Source organism: Vitis vinifera, chromosome 19 (assembly GCF_030704535.1).
Source record: "Vitis vinifera cultivar Pinot Noir 40024 chromosome 19, ASM3070453v1".
Lineage (NCBI taxonomy): Eukaryota > Viridiplantae > Streptophyta > Magnoliopsida > Vitales > Vitaceae > Vitis > Vitis vinifera.
Genome location: NC_081823.1, coordinates 12,447,957 through 12,466,571, shown reverse-complemented (window position 1 = coordinate 12,466,571; position 18,615 = coordinate 12,447,957). Strand labels below are relative to the sequence as shown.

Genomic DNA, 18,615 nt, shown 5'->3' with positions numbered 1-18,615 from the left:
CTGATCATTGAGCCTCTTCTTTAACTAAAGAAAACATAGCCCCTCGAAATTCAACCCTTCTGAACCACAAACCAGAATAGCCGCAAGGATTTAAAAAAATCCAGTAAATTCCAACTTGGAAAGTCTTCTTGATTTGCAATTCTTTGACATTCGAATAACCATGGGAACCACCAAATTTATTTTGACAAATTGATAGTTCATGATATCCACATCCGCCAAAATACATCTTCTAACCCCACCGAGTGGTCAGTCCTTGGAGTTCCCATCCTTGAAGAAGAAAACGAACTGTTAACCTCACCATGCACTGGCTTCTTTTGCAACCCAGAAAAAAAATCCATTGAATCTCACCATCAAGAAAAATCTTAGATAATTTCCAGATTTGAAACCTCATTCGCTGGTGCCTTCACAGTTTCCTGTGTGACTTGGAGCTCATGTTTCAGATTTTTTTAACTAGTTGAATTTCGCCACCCGCGTTTTTGTCTCCAACTCAGTCCGTGATTCCGGGTATTCCTCAAATTTTCTTCTAAATTTCTCTCTCTGACAAAGCCACCTCTCTCTCTCTACTGAATACACTTCTCAAATAAGGTTACCCCACTTTGGCCTTGTTTCTGCTGTGGAAATCCTGAGAGCTTTCTTGGCCATATATTGTTCCATGCAAAGTCAGTAGCAACAAGTGAAACCGAGCACAATTTGACTTAGTGAAAGCTTCACAACGGGTTCCAAAGATGGTGACTACACGGAAGATACATCTTGTATAGGATGAAGACGAGATTTCCACCATGGCAGGGATGCCGTTAATAATACAGAAAGCAATGGCAGTCTCAAATGAGAAGTTCACAGGCCCAGGAAATCAGCAAGGTTGATGAGACATTCCTTCCCCTGTTCTTTCTCTCTTAAAATCCTTAGGAATATCATTACTCACCCCATAACACAGGGAGGGCACCAGTAGAATTCCTCTTGGGGAGTCAAAATGAACCCAAACCAAACTCCAATAGTATAGAGAAAATATCAAAAGCACGATTAGCAAAACAGACTCACAAACAAAGAAGTCTTCTTAACCAAGTATCTGTCATGAGTCATTCCTGTGCTTATGAATAGAGAGGGAAGAAGCTAAACCCAGATTTATGAATGAAAAACAGAGATGTAATCTTCCAAGGCACAATGTAGTTAAAAAGAAAAAGATAATCAGATTATTTTCAAGCTAGACCAAAGGAGAAAGGGATAAATAAGCCACACCAAGCTCGTGAACAACCATAAAGAAAATCAATCAGGTTCAGATGCTTTCTCTGATACTCACATCTAAATAGCAAAGTGATTTTTGAGCTCTCTGAAGAAAAGAAGAGAACAGCATGAATAAATAAAGGTGAAACCCACAGTGACCATACCTGGAGGACCCAAAAGCCCTCTCTAGAAGCTAAGGCTCCTCTGCTCTGCTCCTCTGCTCTGCTCCTCTCCAATCCGTTTCCAGATGTTCCTCCTCCTCAAGGCCCTGCTCTCTAAAAATTCTCTTCGTTCAAATCCTCTCTACTCTGTTTTTCTCTTCTCCAAAGATGCTTTCCCAACCGTCGCCTTTTTCTCCCAAAATGGAAGGTCCTCTCCTTGCCCTAGAATTGCGTGCTCAAACCCTCGCCGAAAATGGCAATAAAAAGGCTCAAATGGATGGCCAAGTGAGGGCACTTGTCCTCATCTGGGTAGGCCAAATAAAAGCTCAAACGGGCCTACTCTCTTTAAAAAAAGGGCCAAGCCCAACAAAGACAGCCCAAAAAAGAAAGAGGCCCAAGGGGTGGTCTACAAACATATTAAATTTAAATACATTTTAGTATTATATAATATTATTCAATCTAATTTTAGTAATATATCCTAATAAAAACATAAAATAATATTTAAAAATGTAATATTATTTTTGGATCATATAACATTAATTGAAAAGTATTTAATGTAACAAAATGTTACAATTACAAAAGTATAACTATGTCATACACAGATTTAATTAAACAAAATTTTAAAAACTCACTATATAAAAGACTAATCAATGCAAAGGAATTTTACATATTAAAATCTCATATCAAATTCTCATCCAATTTAATGACTCGAGTAGAAAATTCATACTACATATATGGATTGTAATATATTAAATTTAAATATATTTTAATATTATATAATATTGTTCAATCTAATTTTAGTAATATATTCTAATAAAAATATAAAATAATATATAAAAATAAAAATATCATGTTGTTGCAAAATAACCATAAGTGACAAATTTTGTGTCTAAATTTCTATATCATTTTTTACTAACAAAAAATTCAACAAAATATTTCATCGTCAAAGTATATATCTTGAAAAAAAAAATCATCCTTAAATGTCTACTTTCATAGCCAAATTTTTTATGAATAACTTACTTATGTGAATGTCTTCATATCAGTATATTTGGTGACAAAAGCTATATTTTTGTCTCTAAATCTCTATAACATTTTTAGTAACAAAACATTAAATAAATTATTTCATCGCCAAAATATATATCTTGCAACAAAAAAAAAATCATCCCTAAATGTCTACTTTCGTCGCAAAATTGATTATGAACAACTTATTTTTTTTGAAAGTTTGCATATTAATATAATTGGAAACAAAAAGATACATTTTTCGTCTCTAAAACTATGTATATAAAAATATTGAGACAATTTTTTAATTTCGTCGCTAATTGATACATTTAGGGACAATTTTTTTTCCCAATCTAAAAATTTTGTCGCTAATTATTCTATTTCTTGTAGTGAAGTCTCCTTGATTGATTGATTAGGATCATAACTTTGAACACATAGTTTGCTTTAAGGATATTGTTCATTTTAAAAGTTGACGACCATCACACTTTAGAGGCAACCATCTCATTATCATCCCTAACCAACATTTCATTTGTATACAAAAAATAGAATATAGAATCTACCCTTACACCATTTAACAAACATGCAATAGTGTTCTTAGACCATCATAAACCCATTAGTGTAATATACCATTGTTTAGATGATTATTGTAGGTTATAAATAGACCTTTGTAGTTGTTAACTTTACCTTTCTATTTAGTTGCCATAAAACAAGTTAGTTGATTTATATAGATCTTCTTATTGAGTTCTCCATTTAGAAAAACAATTTGAATTTTTATTTGATATAATTTAAAATCCAAAGATGTGATAATGGTTTGAATAAGGAGAGTTGGGGCAAACCTCACTTCTCATGAGAAGTTCTTTTTTTTTTTTTTTTATACTCTACACTCTCATTTTGGTTGTATCCTTTCTTCATGAGTTAAGTTTAACACCTTGCATCATTTACCTTAAGTTTGACCTTAAAAACCTACTTATTCATTAAGGTCTTATGTCTTAACAATAGTTCAATTAATTCTCAAATAGAGTTCTTGATAATAAACTTCATATGCTATTTCACTGTAGCTTCCATATATTACAAGTAGGGATAAGAGAGCTTTATTAAAAATTTCAGGCTTCTCATGTGTTGGAACATCTAGATTACTTAACTTCAAGCCCTAGATCATTAGGTGCATGCTACTATCTTCACATAAATGCTAGAACTATGTAATGGGATAATTCAAAACAATGAATATTAGATTTAAGTGCTCAAGGAATTGAATCTAATTGGTGAAAAGGTTAATTTAAATCTCAAATACCTCACAATCTTTTGCTTGATAGCTCTCTTTCCTCTGTCCTAACACATAAGGATGTTAGATTCCTCTCTGTGGGGATAGATATTAAGATAGAAGATTGAATGGATGAAAAGTACTAAGCCTTAAACCCTTTAAGGAGTTTATATAGGCTTACCTCTTAGTTTGAGTGACTTGAGCTAATCTTACATTTGGGTTACTTAATCTCACTCATTGGGTCTTAATTAAATAATTTGCTCTATTGAGCTACAATTAATTAATTATCCGAATCTAAAAAGACTATTTATATGTGCTAGTGCAATCTTCTGTATGTACCAAAATGCTCTTATACACACATACAAATAAAGAATCCAACTATTCCTCAAATAATTTTTTACAAAGGAATATGATTTTGAGTGGGAACCACTAGACCCATAGGGAAGTACTGGCTCCCTTAAAATCCAATTTTTCCTATAATCCTATGGGACACAATGAGGACTTTATGTCTTCATGGGGGTGGTTTTGATAGCCTACATTGAATAGGGGAAAAAGTTCTTAGCATTATGTATGTAAGAGCTCTTCTTAACCATGCAAATGTGTCTTAAATCTCTAAGGTCCCTTTGAGTTCAGAGTAAACAATATCTACTTGATTGGGAGTGAGTTTTTATAGATGTTAAAGATCTTGCTAAGGATATGAGTGACTCGACAAGATAGTAACCTTGAGTAGTGACTTGCCACCTACTAGATTATGCCACTAAGTGGGATTTTACCATTACATATTAATTCACTAGATTTAGATGTGTGTGGAAAAAAACTTGGAACTATCTCATAATTGTAATTGTGGGCATTAAGGTGAAGCTTTCATGTTTGCATCATAAGATCATGATATTGGGATAGATTCTTTAAAAGCTTGATATGATGTAACCATAAATGGAGTTCATTAATACTTTCATTATGGCTTCGATTTTCTATTTACTATCCTATTTATGAATTATGTATGTTAAGCATTCAAACCTACATTACTTGCATGTACATGACTTGAGTGAATTAGGAGTTACATGGAAAATCTAAGTCATAGATTCCTTGCAAGTTAATGACTCATTCACAACTAGTTCATGGACTTCAATAATCCATTTAAGGCTATAGTACACTACCTCCTTATTGGAAGGATGACTTGCCCTAGTCATTAGGATGGGTTTCCTATGGTGAGTGTGCTAGTGTGTTTAGTTATGTTGTGAAACCTAGATCTCTCTATTCCCATAACCCTAGATTGTATAGGTGCATGCAAAATACCCTAGAGCTCTAAATCTTATGCAACAGAAGCAAAAATCAAAATTTTAACATTTTATAATCTAAAGAACAAGCATTAAAAACTTTGAGAAAATAAAAGGCTAATCTTAATATAGAAAACACCCAAGAGGGGAAGGGAGAGGGGGGGAGGGGTGAATTGGGTTTAAAAAAAATATTTTTCAAACACAACGAATTCAAGCAAAGGAAACACAAATATAAAGAGATAAGGTTAGAAAGAGCAAACTCAGATTTTATAGTGGTTCAACACTTCCTTACCTACGTCCACTCCCCTCAACCTCCTAACTAAGTGAAGAATCCACTATACTTGAAGCTTCAACCAAGCTTTTAATCACCTTTACACTTGGATTCCAACTCTAATGGGATATTACACAATCCCTTCAAGTGTTACTCACTTGAAGCTTTTAACACTCAAATGATAAGTTTGAATCTCTCAACCTAGCTCAACAAGGGCTCAAATACAACTTAAATGTTAGGAAGAATCACAAAGGTGCACTAAAGAATATGCAAATGGAGATTTAATGCACTAAGGAAAGAATGAGAACTTTTGAGGCAAAAACAAGTAGGTAGACAAATAAATGCAGGTGTTCTCTACCTCATAAATGAAGCGGAGTTCTCAATTTATAGGTTTCTAGCATTGGGAACCAAAAATGCCAAAAAGTAGCCTTGATTAGTCGAGTTGAGTGTCAACCGGTTTACAAGCCATTGGACAATAAATGCATGGTAGGTGACCGTTACGCCTCGACTAATCCTTGACCAAACCTCAATCGGATCTCGACCAAGAAGGCATATCCCTCGACCAGGAATGCAAAGCTACAAGAAGAGAGAGAAGATTTATTGCATTTCTCAACTAGACCTTGATCAAGAAGGTGTAATCGATTGACCGGTGCCCTAATCGGTTGAGTCAGTTGACTAATACCTTGACCAGTTCACCATTTTTTGCCTCAAAACCTCTTTTTTTTTATTCTTTTCTCTTCTAACACTTAGGCAAGGTATTTCGGTCAATTAATATGTCAATTATGAAACAATTTTCCTAAGTTTCATTTGATAAAACCCGGGTTTTGACGGAAATGTAACTTTAATGCCTATACCTAGTTTTTAAAGAGCATGAAAAAATATGAAATCCTAAGTGCACCATGCATTCATCTTACATATATTTCCTATTATTAAAGGGTCTTCCAATTGTCTTGATCTTGCATCCATTGAGTCCTTTGATGAATTTCCAAACTAATACCTGAAATTCTTTATAATTCAAACCAATTAACGACTTAACCATGGTTTATTATCATCAAAATGCGATTAGGAGAACCCTTGGGCTAACAAAATTTACCTTTGATTTAAATGGTTCTCAAATCAATTCTGCTTAATGAAGATGAAGCCTAAAGAGTCCAGAGGTCTCATACACCGAAAATATTTTGCTTGATGACTTGATCCATGATCTTGGCACTCCAAAATGTGGGCTTTGGAAGAGAGGAACGATAGGCTCTCTCTCTGTAGATGTAGAAGATGATTGTCTTTCAAAAAGTGATTGGAACCCTAACCCTTAAATGGTATTTATAGCGATTCCCTACTAGGCTTAAATGACTTGAGTCCACTAAGGCTTGGGTCACTTAATATTGCCTAAAATGAGTCCTAATTGATTAATTAACCATACAGGATCATCTAATTAACCAATTCATGTCAATGAAATAATAAAGAGAAAGTAAAAAATATAAATAAATCTCTATCTGTTACATCATGTCATTCTTTTTAGGGCTCAATTCTAATAGGTTAGACATTAAATAGGATTTACAGTGAGTCAGACATTGGTCATTAGGTAGTCTAGACTTCACCAAGCTGCTATGCTGTATAAGCTCTCAACCTTTAGAGAATATTGATCTAGTGCTAAGGTCTTCAATGGCTTTGACCCATGAGTGAGACCCTAAAGTGCTCATATATTCTCTATAGATTGGGTCACTATGATTGAGCCATGTGATAATAGGTATTCTCAAGATAAGCACCATGATATCTTAGGGGTTTGAGACATTATGTCCCCTTAGGTGATCCTAAGGACATGTGATTATGAAAATTGTGGCCACGATAATTCCTTAAGTGGAATTTGACGTATCTTGGAGAGTATGTCAATTGATCATATAATAGGAGGATCTACAACTCAAGGATTGTAGGGGTAGTCTTGAGAGGTTGATAACATTCATCTTGTTAAATTATGAATACCAATTCATGGGGAGCTTGCATGCAATTGTTAGTAAGTCACATACTGAATTTTTCTATCTCGATCTATGAGGATACACTTTGATACCATTTGTAATGACTCACTCCCAACCATGTAAATATATACTATCCACTTTGGGCTCAAAGAGCCCTCATAACATTAAAATGTGTCTAAATAATTAAGAGAAGCTTCTATTTATATAACTTTTTCCCTTATTCGATATGAGATATCATAGTATTTTCCTTTGGTTTAATTGCCTCAAATAAATTGAGACTCCTGTTCAATGCTCCTTTACTCAAAATATCATCCTATAAGAAATTAACTTCATATGACTTAATTTCAATTATACTCCCATTGAGTTGTTCACTAAGCATCACGCAACCTTTCATTTATTAGAATATCTAATGAAAGTGCACTTGTTTCCTTTATAGCACAATATCTATGAGAATTTACATGAACTAAACCTGCTAACCCTTAGGATCACAAGTGAGTTAGGTTTGGCTTCTTAACTATATGGATTTGAAGTAATTGATTTTGAGGGCACTCTATTCAAGATTTAAGTTGTAATCAAAATAGTAACCCTCCTTTCCCACCCCAAAAGATGTTAGATAGTTGGCTTGTGCCTTTTTGAGTGAACCATATCAAAAGTTTATGGTTACTTTTTTCAGTTCAACCATTTTACAATGGAGTCCTTGAAGATATTGATTGTTCTTTGGATTTCCTTTTCATCATAGAGATTTTTAAAACTCTTCAATGGATACTCATGTCCATGATTTATCCTTAATGCTGTAATAGTTTTTTCTTTTCAATTTTTTTACAATATTCCTATAACATATAAATCAAAGCAATTCTTTGGACTTGTAGATATAACCATCCGTACATGTGATGAAGTAGTAGGCACCATGCTTGGGTCTCATGTTCATTAGGCCCTGTACTTTTGGATGCATAGGCTACAAAGGACAAGATACCTTTTCGGCTTGCTTAAGAGGCTTCCTAATTAATTTTCTTTCCAAATAGTATTCACAAGGGGGTAGGCAAATTTCTGAGAGTTAGCTTAATATATTTTGATGATTTTTCCCTTAAACTTATTTTATAAAAAAATTTGATATTATTATATAGTAATACATTCTACAAATATTATAAAATATTAATGGAGTTTAATTCAGCTTAGATTGTTGAAGCATTAGTCTGAACTCAGCCCAAAATTGAGCTTAACCAAAATTAACTTTTGGTTGAGAAACTCGACCAAATCCTAACTTGAGTACTAAAAATGGTTTCTCAACTTCACCGAGATTCGAGTAAGGTCAAACCAATTTGCCAAATTGCACCCGGTAGAGAAATGCTAATTTGTTGAATTCGAGGTCCTCACAATTTTAATTTGTCCTCACAAAATTGTCTGCATTTTTTTTCCTTAATGGATTTGAAATCAGCTCTACAATCAAATTCCCTACTCAGAGATACACAATTTTCATTGCTTTGATAGATTTTGTGAATATCGAGTAATTGAGCTTCTTGATTCTTAGGCTTTAAATTCAAGTGCGACGGTTTAAGGGAAATATATGAAATATGAGTTGGCAACTTCTCACGATCACTTTAATTTAGATTAGTGTTTAATTGGTACTTGGTTCAGGGTTGCTTTTTTGTTTTTTCTTCTGTTAGTCCTGCTTTTGCATCTGACCTGCTTCAATTTTACGTTGCACACAGCTTGCCGAAAGGCAAATGCAATATTCTGGGAACCGGTTGGATGGTTAGGTAAGGGACACAACAAAACTACCACTAAAGCATGCAAAAGTCTTGAATGCAATGTTATGTTGTCCTTAATATAATTTTAATTGCAGTGCCACCACCCATCAAGCATATCCAAGAAACAAAAACAATGCATACTCTGACTCTTCAATTGCTTAACCACCTATGTACTGAAGTTTTGAAAGTGTCAAGAGCAAAGGAAATATTTAGACAATCATTCATTAATGGGGCAAAATATGGGATTCCCGAGATTCTGGAAGAGATTATAAAGTCATATCCTTTTGCACTCGAGTATCTGGATGAGGATGTATTCAAATTGGTAGTATTAAATCGTTATGAAAAGATTTTCAACCTCATCTGCGAAACCGGTATGCATAGACAACTTATAATACGAACCAGAGATGATACAAATAACGATAATATCTTGCATTTGGCTGGAAAATTGGCCCCTCCGCACCGGCTCAGTCTTGTTTCTGGTGCAGCTCTACAAATGCAACGCGAGTTACATTGGTTTAAGGTAATAATTTTTGTTTTGAAGGGGAATTAATTTTCTTATGCATATCCACTCTTTTTCTGTATCTTAGAAACTTTTTTATTTTTACACAGGAAATTGAAAAATATGCCCCGAGAGCCTTCAGTGAATCTGAGAACAGAGATGGAGATAAACCGAAAATGGCATTTATAAAGGAACATAAAAAGTTGATAAAAGAAGGGGAGAAATGGATGAAAGGCACAGCAAAATTTTACACATTGGCAGCAGCGCTTATTGCTACTGTAGTGTTTGCAGCAGCAATTACCATCCCGGGTGGCAACCATGATGATACTGGCATACCAAATTTCTCCAAAGAAAAGGCCTTCAAAGTTTTTGCAGCTGCGGATGCTCTTTCCCTCTTCCTATCCATTGCTTCGGTGCTGATATGCCTATCCATTCTCACGGCACGATATGCAGAAGATGATTTTATTTTTGCCCTTCCCAGGAGGTTGATATTTGGCCTTGTTACTCTATTCCTCTCCGTAACATTCATGATGATAGCCTACAGTAGCGCAATCTATCTTCTCTTTGGTGAAAATAAGGCATGGATTCTTATTACCTTGGCTGCATTAGCCTGTTTTCCAGTGACCTTGTACGGAATTTTGCAGTTTCCCCTCCTTGTGGAATTGATTTATTCCACATACGGCCCAGGCATTTTTGGCAAACATAGTAATCGTCTGATCCGATAGATTGACAATCATGGTGAGAGTATTCGACACAATTACGTACTTTGGGATTTGCATCAAATTCATGACTGAATGTATTGCCTTCACTCTCTCTCTCTGCTCCAGCGGACATTTTCTCCTAGATATTTCATTGTAATTCTAACTTCTGTCAACTATGATGAACAGGGTTAAAGCAAACTTCTTAAACTTTGCAAAATTGACTTTTTGGTACATGGCTAGATTGGTCAAGATGATAGTGATTCCTACAAGGAAAAGAAAGGTACTAATTGCAAAATCTAAATCTAGTCTACGGCTAAGGTGACTTATCAGGAAGGCCACCGGCCAAGAACACCCCTCTTGGTCGGACTTTTACTTGCTTTTTATTAGTGGGTTAGGGGAAATTCGGTTTTCAAATAATCAAAATTGTATACATTACAAATAAGCCAACAAAATACATGGTGGAATGAATAAATATATGCAAATATGAACATCTAATTTGATAATCAGGCAAGAAGTTATAGACAATGACTGAATAGATGGTTAGGCAATCTAGGCAGATATATATAAAGAGAGATTTTTATAGATGGATTTTAAAATGAAAGTCAAAATGTGGATTGATGAACAAAAATAATGTATTATCCCTTTTGTTTTAAAATAATTTTGCATGTAAAACTGAGAAAATGAATTATTTCACCTATTTAAGGAGTTGTTTTGTTTGTCATTACCATCAAAATGATTCTAATAAATTAAATATCTAATTTGTATTAAAAAACTACAAAATTGTTATTATTCTTAATAAATAAATTTTTCTTGGGCTTTATTTTCGAAATTTTTTTAAAAATGGTCACCTAGCTCGAAGTGATGATAAGCTCTCCCTTAAGGGTCACCAAGTCTCAAAGTCTTGTCAAATTCACAAGTTATAGTTTGATAATTTGATCATTTCATAATTCCAATTACATCATTTTGTCTTTTCCTCCTACTCCCATATAACTTTACTTTTCTACTTTTCTTTTCTACCTTTTGTGCTTTATTTACTATATGTTAAGACTAACTATACTATTTATTAAAAAAAATTATAATTATATATTTATTATTATCATCATTATTAACATATTATTAATATTATTATTTATGATATTAGTTTTATATTATTAATATTTCATATGTATCATTATTCATATTTTTATTTTCATAATGTCATTGATTATAAACCAATCTTAGAATATGATCTTTCTTTCATCTAATTCTTAAAACTTATAGGCTTTATTATAAAAATCATGCATAATAATGATTCATTAAATGTATAATGCTAGTACACCGATATTATGTATTAATATAAAAGCCAACGTATACGTACCACAAAAATATAATGATCTTACAACATGAATACTTTAAATGTCTTATACATTACTGCAAAACCTAACTGTATTTTAAAATTTTCCTTTTAAACAGGCATTGATGAATGGTTGTCATATATTTTATATATTTTTTAACATTTCATCTACTATAAATTAACCTTATAAGACATTTTTTTTTATAAGGTGTATGAGTTTCATTATAAGAATTATTGCTAATAAGAATGCATCTAGTATATGATGCTAATTCATTGGGATGCCTTAATAATATAGAAATCAATATAGTAGGATAAGACAACGCTTCTAACACTATTAAGTTTGTTCCAAAATGTATGTGTCATAGTTATGCATTGAAATTACAATATAAGTACACTGAAAGTACGATAACACATGCTTTAATTTTGATTTTTCATAATTATCAATACTAATTTTTTATTGTAATATTTTCTTAATAATCATATTGTAAAAAACAATTGAAAATTTATGAAAGTTTATATAAGAAAACTGTCTTCAATACATGAATGAAACAATATTTGTAAAATTATTTTATTATTATTATTATTGCATTATAAGTTATATATAATATTTATAAAAAATTTGAAATAATAATTATAATAACTAGAAGGGAAAAAAATAAAATAAAATAAGGAAAAGAAAAAAATAAGTGTTGTAAAACGAGGATAAATGCAACGTAAATAAAAGTAGAGAACAACTATATATTATTTTAATAATAATATATAATGGGAATGAAAGAATCAGAAAAGAGAATTAACAGAGTTGAAAGAATGAAAGACATAGAGAATAAGAGCGAGAGAATTTCTTTCTTTCCTTAGGATACATCTTACAGGGGATGGGAAGCCATTTTATAGGCTTTCCAAATGGCTTCCATTAATGAATATTAATGGAATTCATAAATAATATTAATTAATATTTAATATAATAAATGTGGTGGTATTCATTACTTTATTTATAACACTTTTCTTGGATGTCAACCACATTAGAAGAATATGTCTCATTAAAACCTTGCTAGTAAAAAACCATATAGGAAAACCTAGTGAAGGAAAAAGAGTACAATATTATGATAATTATTTAAGTTACTCTTGATATGTTAGGACTTTCTCATTAAAAACCTTGCTAGTAAAACCCAACGGGACAAAATCTGGATAAAGGGAAAAAAAGTACAATACACTAACACCCTTTTACAAGCAAACTCTCCATCATGTTGATGTATTCCAATCTTGTGTATTGACATCTTTAATGTTGAGGTTGGAAATGACTTTGTGAATAAATCTGTTAAATTATCAATTGAGCGTATTTGTTGCACACTAATTTCACTAATTTTCTGGTGTTCATGTGTATAAAATAATTTTGATGAAATGTGTTTAGTTCTATCTTTTTTAATATGACCTCCTGTTATTTGTGCAATGCATGCAACATTATCTTCAAATAATATTGTCGAGTCACTTTTGATAGAGGAGAGTCCATATGGTTCCCGAATATGTTGGATCATAGATCTTAGTTATATATATTCACGACTTGCTTCATGAATTGCAAGTATTTTTGAATGATTTGATAATATGACATCATTGATTGTTTGACAGATCTCCATGAAATAGTAGTACCGTTGCAATTAAACATATACCCTGTTTATGACCTACCTTTATGTGGATCTGAAAGGTATCCTACATCTACATATCCAATCAATTGTTGCTTGATTCCCTTGAGTAAAATAGACCCACATCAGTAGTTCCACAAAGATAGTGCAATATATGTTTGATATCATTTCAATGTCTTTGAGTTGGAGTGGAACTTTATCTTGTTGATAAATTGACAAAAAAAAACAATGTTTAGACATGTACAATTGGCAAGATATATAAGTTCACCAAGCACTAATATATGGTACTTTAGGATCAAGTAATTCTTCACATTTTTTGCAAGGCTGAAATATGTTTTTTTTTTTTTTCATATCAAGTGATTAGACAACTATTGGAAAGGTTAAAAGATGCGCTTTATCCATATAAAAACACTTCAAAATTTTCTTAATGTACGTTGATTGATGGAATAAAACTCCATTTGGAAAATGCTCGATTTGCAAACCAATAAAAATTTTTGTTTTTCCAAGATTCTTCGTCTCAAATTCCTTTTTTAAGTAATTTTTTGTTCTTATGAGCTCTTCAGGAGTTTCAACGAGATTTAAGTCATCAACATACACTACAATAATTGCAAATCTGGTTTCTGATTTCTTAATGAAGATGCATGGACATATAGGGTTATTCACATACCCTTCCTTTAGTAAGTATTTGCTAAGGCGATTCTACCACATGCGTCCCACTTACTTTAATCCATACAAGGATCGTTATAACTTGATTGAGTACATGTTACAAGTCTTTGCATTATTTGTTTGAGGCAGTTTAAATCCTTCAGGGATTTTCATGTATATATCATTATCTATGGATCTATATAAATATGTTGTAATAAAATCCATGAGGATCATATCTAATCCTTTTGAGACTACCAAACTAATTAAGAAACAAAATATGATTATGTCCATGTCGGGAGAGTATGTTTCTTGGTAAAAATACCCCTTTTTACCCAACAAACTTTGCATCTTCAAGTGTTTGGAGTACAGGTCCAAAAACTTCTCGTTTTGTTAATAAGTTTAACTTTGCTTGCATAGCTTCTTTCCATTTTGGCCAATCATTTCTATGTTGGCATTCTTCCATATTTCGTGGTTCAAGATCTTCATAATTTCTTATGATATCATGGGCCACTTGAAAAGCAAAAATATTGTTAATAACAATATTATTTGGATCCCATTTTTTTCCCATGTGTACATAACTTACTAAGATTTCACAATTTTCAGGTACATGTGCCTTTTCAAGGGTTTCTTGTTCAATATGTGCCTCTTCAAGGGCTTCTTGTTTAATATGTGCCTCTTCATGGGCTTTTTGCATTATTTGTGCCTCTTTTGGGGCTATAGATTTATCAATTTTAGACTAATCAGTCATTTTAATGACCTCTTCTAAAGTGCCAAGTTTTTCTTATGTTCTCCTCTTCCAAGGAGTTACATCATTTGAGCCAACAAGTCTACCACACTTTAGGCATATCTTAGGTTCATTTTTTAACTGTCCTACAGGGACATCAATCCGTGTTGGAGTATTTGTAGCCGAGCTATGTGATTTTGTCACTTTCTTTATATCAATGAATGCATCTGGTAATTAGTTTGCAAGATTTTGCAAATAAATGATCATTTGAACTTCTAGTTCATATTCATTTGTATAAGGATCAAGATGGGATCCTTATATGCATCTATCTTTATATTGTTTTATTATATATTTGCATATAATTGTCTCTCGTATTCATATAATTTAAATTTAAAAAAAAAATCATCACTCTATTCATCCTCTCCTCCTCTTTCTAGGATGATTACCTTAGGTTGGATTAGCTTAATTTTTCTAACAATATCTTATGATAGATGGAGAATTAAAACCTAAATAAATCCCAAGTCTTCATTGGGAACCCATTTTAGTGCATTGCGTAGGTGCAATTGGTACATATATTGCACAACCAAATATTCATAAGTGAGAGATATTTGGTTATTTTCCAAGTATGAGTTGTGGAGGGAAGTATTCATGGTAAGTTGTAGGTCGAATACAATCTAAAGTTGCAGCATGCATAATAACATGTCCCCGAGTAGAAGTAGATAATTTGGTTTTCATTAGTAATGGTCGAGCTCTTAATTAGAGACATTTGATGAAGGATTCTGCTAGACCATTTTGGGTATGAGTATGAGCAATAGGATGCTCAATATTTATTCCTACCAATAGACAGTAGTCAATGAATGTTTGAGAAGTAAATTCGCCGACATTATCAAGATGTATTATCTTAATTGGATAACCTTGGAATTGTGCTCATAATTTGATCATTTGTGAAAGGAGTCGGCAAAGGCAACATTACGTGTAAAAAGGAGACAAACATGTGACCACCTAGTAGAAGTATCTATTAAGATCATAAAATAACAAATTGGTCCACATGGTGGATGGGTAGGCTCACATATGTTCCCATGTATTCTTTTTAAAAAGACTAGTGACTCAGATATGACTTTAGTTAAAAATGGTTTGACTATCAATTTACCTTGTGAGCAAGTAGCACATGAGTATTCATTATGCAAAAGACTTTTTTGGTTCTTTAATGGATGCCCATGTGAGTGTTCGATTATTTGACGCATCATTGAAAACCCTAGGTGACCTAGTCTCACATGCCAAAGGACAAAAACTTTTGGGTCGTTGAACTTCTGGTTCACGACAAAATATGATTCAATAGGCTTTATAGTTGTATGATACAACCTAGAGGAGAAAGTCGAGAGTTTTTCTATTATAAGCTTCTGGCCAAATATAATGGAAGTAATGTAAAGATAATTACATTATCTTCATTCATAGTTTCAATATGATGTACATTTTTGTGGATATCTTTAAAACTGAGCGAATTTCTTCTGGATTTGCTAGAATATAAAGCATCATTTATATGAAATCTAGTTCTATTTGGTAGCATTATGTGTCATCTTCCAGAGCCTTCAACTAAGCTTGTAGTACCAAATATGGTACTTACATTAGCTTTTATCAATGTCAATTCAATGAAATATCTTTTATCTCGAAGAATTGTGTGTGTGGTTTAACAATTTGCGAAACATACATCATCCTCATTCATCTTGAGACCAAATAACACGTGGATTTTAGATACAACTAATATTAAAAAAAACAAGGCATAATATAAATAATAATATAAAAGAAAATGTAATAATCAGATATAAATATAAGACATAATAATATATTATTTGATATATAAAGTAACACCAATCAATGTTAGCATTCTCATCATTTATTAAATGGTCTATTTTTTCACTAGGACTTCCAAAGAAATCAATGTCATAGTAGGTTAGGTCCAATCCATCACCATTGGTAAAGTTCATCTCTATCTCTTTTCCTTTTGCTTTTATTGATGCTTGGTAAAGGTTGACCAAATGTTTGAGTGTACGATAGGTACATGACCAATGACCCTTCATACCACATTTATAACAATTATTCTCATCGTTCTTTGGAGGTTTATCTTGTAAACACTTCCCATTTTCTTGTTTTGCCTCAGTATTATTCCACTTTTGGTGGTGCAATGAAGCTTTCATTTTATGAGAATTTGAGGAATTATTACCATAATAACCATTATATCGGGGATTCCTTCCATGACCACAACCATTTCCTTGTCCTTGCCCATGTCCATGAGTTTGGGATGATATTGCATTCACTTCAGGGAATGGTTCAGATCCAATTGGATGAGACTAGTGATTTCTCATCAAAAGCTCATTATTTTGTTCAACAACAAGAAGACATGATATCACTACTACAAAAATAATTTATGGTGCCACTATTTATGGTGTCACTTTTAAAATAATGACACCATATGACTTAAAATTTACAAAGGTGACACATCATATAAAAACATTCAATTAGGATCGATGATATTAATTTTAGGTTTATAGTGTCAATGTTTGAAAAGTGACACCATATAAAATAATTTGTTAAAAATATTATAACTTAATGGGCCCACTTTGAGAATAATGATAGTATATAAAAAGGTCATTGTTTCCATATACCCACAATCCAAAAAAAATCTCATCCATAACCCTAGCCAAAATTTTCTTCTACCTCTTCTCACACTCATAGTTAACACACAACTGCTCTTCTTTGCTTCATGGACTCTCAGGTCACCCAAAATCTCTTAGATCTATCATTTTAATATTTTTTATTAATATCAAAATCTTTATTAGTACAATTGATTTATATTCATTGATTTGGTATATCTGTAATATGGATTATGTAAATAATGTTTTTTTATTGAGTTGTAGGAAAGTAAAAATTAGGTTTAACATTCCACCATATCTTATGTTTCATTGTTAAACCCATAAATCCCAAAATGAATGAAAATAAGAAAAATGAATAATTTTTTAATATATTTTATACTCAAAATGAGAGATAAACATTTTACAACATGAAATTTTCTTTTGATCTTGCAGGAAATTTCCTTTGATGGGACTTCCTATTTGTTTTCAAGGAATATTATAGAATATTGTGATGAGGATATTGATTGGTGATATTTGAAAAATAATTTTTTAGAAAATTATTCTCAATATTGTCATCTCTCACAAAAGGAAAAATGAAATAGTTTCCATATCATATAAGAGTCAGTTTGGAATGTTGGAATTAACAATGAGAAATTAATTTTTTTTATTTATCAATGTAAATGAATTGTTTTTTAAAACTTTAAATAGGAATGAAAATTTTTATAATTATAAAAATGATCAAATCTTATATTTTGTTTTTTTTTTCTATTCTTTTACATGGTATTATGGTTAATATCTCATCTTGTTCTATTCATATTTTTTATATTCTTAAAATGTGTTTTTTGTTTTTTGTTTTTACTTTCTTTTCTTATTGTTTTTATATTCATTGACCAAAATTTAGAGTAATTTGAGATTGATGATGAAATTTTCCTTTCAAGGTTAGAAAATTTCTATAAAATCCTTTTATTACATAATTTTTTCATTTCCTTCCATAAAACTCTTCCTTTTTTTTTTAAAGAAGATGTTTGATAATTTTCTTTTGATTTTCTATGAAATTTCCTTTAATTGAACTATTTGTTTATTTTCTAAGAATATTATAGTATGTTGTGATGAGGAAATGGGTTGGTGATATTTGGAAAATAATTTTTGAGAAAATTATTCTCAATATTGTCATCTCCTGCAAAAGGATTCTAAAAATATGTTTTATTTTTGCCTTATTTTCTTATTGTCTTTATATGCATTGACCAAACTTTGGAGTAATTTGAGATTGGTGATGAAATTTTCCTTTCAAGGTTACGAAATTTCTATAAAATCCTTTAATTATAAAAAATTTTCCAATTCCTTCCATAAAACTCTTCATTTTCTTCATTTTTTTTTTCAGAAAAAGATGTTTGACAATTTATTGATCTAAAGAATATTAAAAGTCAAAAATTTAAAATATTGAATATTTTTTCCTTTGGTGTTTTTATTTTATTATTATTTTTATTTGAATATTTTTTTCTTATACAAATTTTTTATTAATTATTTTACTTAGAAAA

At 31.7% G+C, this 18,615-nt stretch overlaps 1 protein-coding gene across 2 annotated transcripts in view; it reads left to right on the top strand.

The window, feature by feature from the left end:
* Window positions 1-10,302, top strand: part of LOC100258383 (uncharacterized) — a 47,643-nt gene extending 37,341 nt beyond the window's left edge. Inside the window, exons 3-5 of one of the 2 annotated variants that reach the window (XM_010646419.3) lie at window positions 8,870-8,917; window positions 9,004-9,428; window positions 9,518-10,302. In XM_010646419.3, the coding sequence (XP_010644721.3) occupies window positions 8,870-8,917; window positions 9,004-9,428; window positions 9,518-10,132 (1,088 nt within the window). In that variant the 3' untranslated portion in view covers window positions 10,133-10,302. The remainder of the gene's footprint in view (window positions 1-8,869; window positions 8,918-9,003; window positions 9,429-9,517) is intronic. The other variant, XM_059735451.1, reaches the window with a different exon arrangement.
* The last annotated feature ends 8,313 nt before the right edge of the window (window positions 10,303-18,615 follow it).